Consider the following 6,502-nt stretch of genomic DNA (forward strand, 5'->3'; position numbering starts at 1 on the left):
AAAAAAAAAAAAAAAAAGAATCGATTGCTGCTGCTGATCTAACAGATTGTGGAGCTCTGCTTGCCCGCCACTCACCACCTGCTATGCGGCCTGGTTCCTAACAGTCCACGGACCTGTACTGGTCTGCAGCCCAGGGGTTGGAGACCCTTGGATTAGGACACAGACAGGAAGCAGGCCAGAGGCTGGGGTGGGCCAGGCACTCACTGCTCAGGGAACTCGGTGGCATACTGGATCTTCTGGGTGAAGGAGAAGTTGTCACAACCTGCGCTGGAGCAGATGGCATTCATGCCGGCCTCACTGGAGAAGTTGTAGCCCGAGGTGGTAACAAAATACACCGGGGCCCCCACCTCAAAGTAGCGGTTCAGAAAAAGGAAGTAGTCAAGCAGGTACGAGTCCTGGGAGGGAGGAGAGTCAGTGAGCTTTAGGATATCATAGGCATCCCTGAAAGGCTCACTCCAGCTCACATTCTCAAAGGCATGCACAGAGGTACATACTAAAAGGCACATGTTTAGAGGTCCATACACAGAGGACACACTCAGAGGACACACAATAGTACACACTCAGAGGCACATACAGAAGAATACACTCAGATACACATGGCAGTACACACTCAGAGATACATACACAGTTACACATTCAAAGTACACACACTGATAGGCCAGGCATGGTGGCTCATGCCTACAATCCCAGCACTTTGGGATGCCGAGGTGAAAGGATTGCCTGAAGCCCACAGGATTGAGACCAGCCTGGGCAACTTGGCAAGACCTCATCTCTACAATAAATCAAAAAAATTAGCTGGGTGTGTTGGCGCACACCTGTAGTCCCAGCTTCTTGGAAGGCTGAGGTAGGAGGATTGCCTGAGCCCAGCAGGTGAAGTCTCTGGTGGCTGTGAGCATGTCACTGTACTCTAGCCTGGGTGACAAAGTAAGACCCTGACTCAAAAGAAAATTATAAAAACAAAACCAAAAAAGTACACACACTGGTAGACATAAAGGTATGTGCTCAGAGGTGTATGCTTAAAAGTACCCACACAAAGGTGCATGTGCTGAAGTACACAAAGTATACACAAAGAGGTTCATGTCCAGAGGTCACATACAAGGTACATATGAAGGACATACACAGACATACACACTCAGGTGTGCCTTCACAGATGTACATGCACAGCACAATTAGAAAGGAGCATGGGCCGGGCTCGGTGACTCAGCCCGTCATTCCAGCACTTTAGGAGGCCGAGGTGAGTGGATTGCCCACGGGTTTGAGACCTGCCCGGGCAACTTGGCGAGACCTCATCTCTACAATAAATAAAAAAAAATTAGCTGGCCATGGTAACACGCGCCGGTAGTTCCATCTACTTGGCAGGCTGAGGCAGAAGGATCGGCAGAGCCCAGGAGGTCGACGCTGGGGTGGCCATGAGTGTGCCACTGGACTCCAGCCTGGGTGACGGAGTGAGACTCCAACTCAAAAAGAGAAAGAAAAAAAAAAAGAAAGGAGCATGGCTTTAGGCGTACCCACAGATGTACATAATCCCAGGCTCACAAATATAGGTAAAATCACAGGTACACATAGAGAAGTGCCCCATGGAGTTAAAAGCACAGAGCAACACATACCTACATGAACACATGCTAACACACAAGCATATACATATAAATTTACCCCTTCCTATCAACCCCAGCATGGTACAGCCATAGTCTAACAAGCTGGCCTGTGTTTGCATACACATGTAAATGTCCGCGTGTACACCCTCAAGGCCATGCACCGGGCATATTCATGGTCTGCTCTCTCCTCCTATAACATAAAACCTCAGAGCAACATCAGGGAAGATGGCAGAGTAGGAAGTGCCAGGAATCTGTCTCACCACCCAGACGACAACTGCACTGGCAGAATTTGTCTGATGTAACTATTTTGGAATCCTGGAGACTCTTGAGGGCTGAAAGCTTCCAGGCTTGAATGATAAAGTATAGCTAGTTTCAGTCAATCTCAGTTTAAGCTACCCAAGACTACCCTCAGCCTCACGGCATACAACCATGCATGCTTTCCATGGGCAACTTGCACACAGCTTGCAGGAGCCAGGCTAGGCAATAAGGACACTGTCCTTCAAATGTCAAGGATCTGAGTTCTGACCACTGGTCATTGCTTCTGATCTTGGTGGTACAGACACACAAGCAGGCAGCCATTGTTGCAACTCCTACCACCGTTGTTGTAAGTGACTTCCAAGAGATTTAAAGGGTAAGTACCCATTTAATTTCCCCCTTCATTTTTTCCATTTTTCTCCTTTTGGGAGCTGAATGTTTAAGGACCAGGACATTCAAAAGCACAAACTCAGGAGAACTTAGACAGTCACCACACTATCTAAATGACCAAAGAAAAACACAGGTTCAGAAAGTATCCAAGAAAATATGAACTTTACACCTTAAGCTGATCTCCAGGACAGAGATATCAACAGCAATAAACAAAATTACATTCAAATAAAACATGGGAAGAGTATCTGATCTCCAGAGTTACCATAAGACTCAAATGTTGGCCGGGTACAGTGGCTCACGCCTACAATCCCAGCACTTCAGAAGCCTGAGGTGAGAGGATTGCCTGAGCCCATGGGTTTGAGACCAGCCTGGGCAATGTGGTGAGACCTCATCTCTATAATAAAATAAAATAAAATAAAAAATTAGCCAGGCATGGTGGCTTGTGCCTGTAGTTCCAGCTACTTGGAAGGATCACCTGAGCCCAGGAGGTCGAGGCCGCAGTGGCCATGAGCGTGCCACTGCACTCCAGCCTGGGTGACAGATTGAGACTCCAACTTAAAAAAAAAAAAAAAAAGACTCAAATGTCCAATTTTCAACCTCCCCACAATTACAAAACACACAAAGAAAAAGAAAAACATGACCCTCTTATCCCAACACTTTGGAAGGCTAAGGCAGGAGGATCGCTTGAGCCCAGGAGTTCAAGACCAGCCTAGACAACATAGGGTGACATTATCTCTACAAAAAAAATAAATTAATTAATTAACCAGGAGTGGTAGCAGGCACCAGTAGTCCCAGCTACTTGAACTGAGGCAGATGGGTCACCTGAGCCCAGGAGCTCAAGGTTGTTGGTGAGCTGTGATCATGCCACTGCACTCCAGCCTGGGCAACAGAGTGAGACCCCAACTCAAAAACATAATTGTCATTATTATGATGAGTCTGTTTTTGGATTCACAGTGAATAAAGATATAATTTTGTGACATAAATAACTGAAATGGGGTGGCATAGAGCTGTATAGGATCAGAACTTTTACATATCATTGACACTAAGTTGATATACATTCAAATCAGAATGTTATAACTTCAATATGTTTAATGTAATCTTTGTGGCAACCATAAAGAAAACTAGCTATAGAATATACAAAAATAAATGAGAAGGGAATTGAAAAGTTTCACTACTAAAAATCAGCTAAACACAAAAGAAGTCAGTAATGGAGAAAATGATGGAGGAAAAACTACAAGGCATATAGAAAACAAAGAGCAAAATGGCAGAAGGAAATCTCTCCCTATCAGGAATTCTCCTAAATGTAAATGGGTCAGACTCTTCAATCAAGACAGATTGGCAGAAGGGATCTTTTTAAAAAGCATGATCGAGTCGGGCTCGGTGGCTCAGCCTGTAATCCCACGCCTTGGGAGGCTGAGGTGAGTGGATTGCCTGAGCCCGCGGGTTCGAGACCCACCTGGGCAACTTGGCGAGACCTCATCTCTACAAAAAATTAGCCGGGTGTGGTAGCGCGCGACTGTAGTTCCAGCTACTTAGAAGGCTGAGGCGGAAGGATCGCCGGAGCCCAGCAGGTCGAGGCTGCGGTAACCGGGAGTGGCCACTGCACTCCAGTCTGGGAAACAGAGTGAGACGCCAACTCAAAAAAAAAAAAGCATGATCAAACTATATGTGTCTCACTTTAGATACAAAGACACAAATAAGTTGAAAGGAAAATAATAGAAAAAAGATATTCTATGCAAATAATAACCAGAAGAGAACAGAAGTGATTATACTAATATCAGACAAAATAGACCTTAAAAACTTAAAAGGGACAAAGAAAGACATTACATAATAAAAATTTCAACGTGGCAAGAAGATATGACAATTATAAACATTTATGCACTAAATAGCAGACTATCAAAATACCTGAAGCAAAAATTGACAAAACTGAGGAGAGTTTTGCAATAAAAATTGGAGAGTTCAATACCTCACTCAATAATGAATAGGACAGGCCAATTGCAGTGGCTTTTGGGAGACCAAGGTGGGAGGATTGCTTAAGCCCAGGAGTCCAAGACCAGCCTGGACCACATAGAAGGACCTCATTTCTACAAAAAAAAAAAATCAGCCAGACATGGTGGCATGTGCCTGTAGTTCCAGCTACACAGGAGGCTGAGATGAGATCACCTGAGCCCAAGAGGTTGAAGCTGCAGTGAACCATGATTGTGCCATTGCACTCCAGCCTGGGCAACAGAGTGAGACACCAACTCAAAAAAAAAAAAAAAAAAAAGAATATGACAAGAAACAAAAAATAAGGAAATAGAGAACTTGAACAACATAATAAATCTACTAGATCTAACAGACAAATACAGAACACTTTGCCCAGCAACAGAATACATATTCCTCTCAAGTACACATGGGACAGTCTTCAGTATAAACAATATGTTTGGCCACAAATTAAATTTCAATTTTTTGTTATTGTTGTTGTTGAGTTGGAATCTCACTCTGTCGCCCTGGAGTGCAGTGGCCGCCCCCGGCCACTGCAGCCTCGACCTGCTGGGCTCCAGCGATCCTTCTGCCTCAGCCTTCCAAGTAGCCGGAATTACAGGTGCGCACTACCATGCCTGGCTGATTTTTTGGTTTATTGTAGAGATGAGGTCTCGCTGCCCAGGCGGGTCTCGAACCCGCGGGCTCAGGCAATCTACTCACTTCAGCCTCCCAAAGGCGCGGGATTACAGGCTGAGCCACCGAGCCCGGCTAAATTTCAATTTTTAAATAAAAGATATCAAGGAAAATATCTTCTCCAATCATGATAAAATGAAATTAGAAATAAATAACAAAAGAAAAACTGGAAACTTCACAAATTTGTTAAAATTATACAACACACTCTCAAACAACCAATAGGCCAAAGGAAAAATCACAAGATAAATGAGAAAATACTTAAAGATGAATAAAAGCAAAACACAACATGCCAAAATTTGTGGAACACAGTAAACACAGTATAATGGGGGGGGAAATTTATAACTATAAATTCTTACAGTAAAAGAGAAAAAAATCTCATATCAACATCCTAACTTTAACAACCTGAGAAACTGGAGGAAAAAACAAAAAATGACCAGGTACAATGGCTCACACCTGCAATCCCAGCACTTTGGGAAGACAAGACAGGAGGACTGTTTGAGTCCAGGAGTTTGAAACCTTGGCAACATGGCGAGACCTCATCTCTACAATTAAAAAAAAACGAAAACTAGCTAGGCATGGTGGTGCATGCCTGTAGTCCCAGCTACTTGGGAGGCTGAGGCAGAAGGATTGACTGAGCCCAGGAGGTTGAGGTTGTGGTGAGCCGTAATCATGCCACTGCATGGCAGCCTGGGTGACAGAGCAGGACCTTGAGTCAAAAGGAAGGAAGGAAGGAAGGAAGGAAGGAAGGAAGGAAGGAAGGAAGGAAGGAAGGAAAGAGGGGGCAGGAGGGAAGGAGGGAGGGAGGGAAGGGATTTAGGAAAAAAACCAAACTCAAAGCTAGCAAAAGGGAAAGAAATAATAAAAATTAGAGTAGAGATAAGACAGAGAATAGGAACACAATAGAGAAAATCAATAAACCCAAGAATTGATTCTTCAAAAAGAGTAACAAAATTGACAAATCTTTTGCTATATTGATTATGAGAAATAAAGACTCAAATTATTAAAATCAGAATTGAAAGTGGGGATATTAGTACTGATTCTACAGAAGTAAAAAGAAGTATAAAAAAGTAGGATGAACAATTGTACACTTGAAAGTTACATAACGTAGATGAAATGGACATGAATAAATTCCTAGAAACACAAAAGCTACCAAAACTGATCATGAAGAAATAGAAAATCTGAATAGACCAATAATAAGGGGATTGTATCAGTGATCAAAATCCTTCCCAACATAGAAAAACTCTGAACCTGATAGCTTTACTGGTAAATTTTATCAAACATTTAAAGAAGAATTAACACAAATGTTCCTCAAATTCTTCCAAAAAAAATTGAAGATTTGGGAACATTACCTACTCATTCTGTGAGGCCAGCGTTGTCCCAATACCAAAGTCAGGAAAAGATACTATAAGAAAAAAAATGCATAAACTTAGGCAACATAGCAAGACCTCAGCTCTGCAAAAAAATTTAAAAATTAGCCGGGATCAGTGGCTCAGCCTGTAATCCCGCACCTTTGGGAGGCTGAGGTGAGTAGATTGCCTGAGCCCGCAGGTTCGAAACCTGCCTGGGCAGCGAGACCTCATCTCTACAATAAATCAAAAAATCAG

At 43.4% G+C, this 6,502-nt stretch overlaps 1 protein-coding gene across 2 annotated transcripts in view; it reads right to left on the bottom strand.

Annotated features, from left to right (window-relative positions):
• The window catches only part of NPC1L1 (NPC1 like intracellular cholesterol transporter 1), a 29,684-nt gene that overhangs the window by 7,738 nt on the left and 15,444 nt on the right, over nt 1-6,502 (bottom strand). Inside the window, exon 10 of one of the 2 annotated variants that reach the window (XM_008050553.1) lies at nt 205-347. In XM_008050553.1, the coding sequence (XP_008048744.1) occupies nt 205-347 (143 nt within the window). Of the gene's footprint in view, nt 1-204; nt 396-6,502 lie in introns of both variants that reach the window. The other variant, XM_008050552.1, reaches the window with a different exon arrangement.

The sequence above is a fragment of the Carlito syrichta genome, unplaced genomic scaffold, assembly GCF_000164805.1.
Source record: "Carlito syrichta isolate Samal-C Ts95f unplaced genomic scaffold, Tarsius_syrichta-2.0.1 Scaffold150267, whole genome shotgun sequence".
NCBI lineage: Eukaryota > Metazoa > Chordata > Mammalia > Primates > Tarsiidae > Carlito > Carlito syrichta.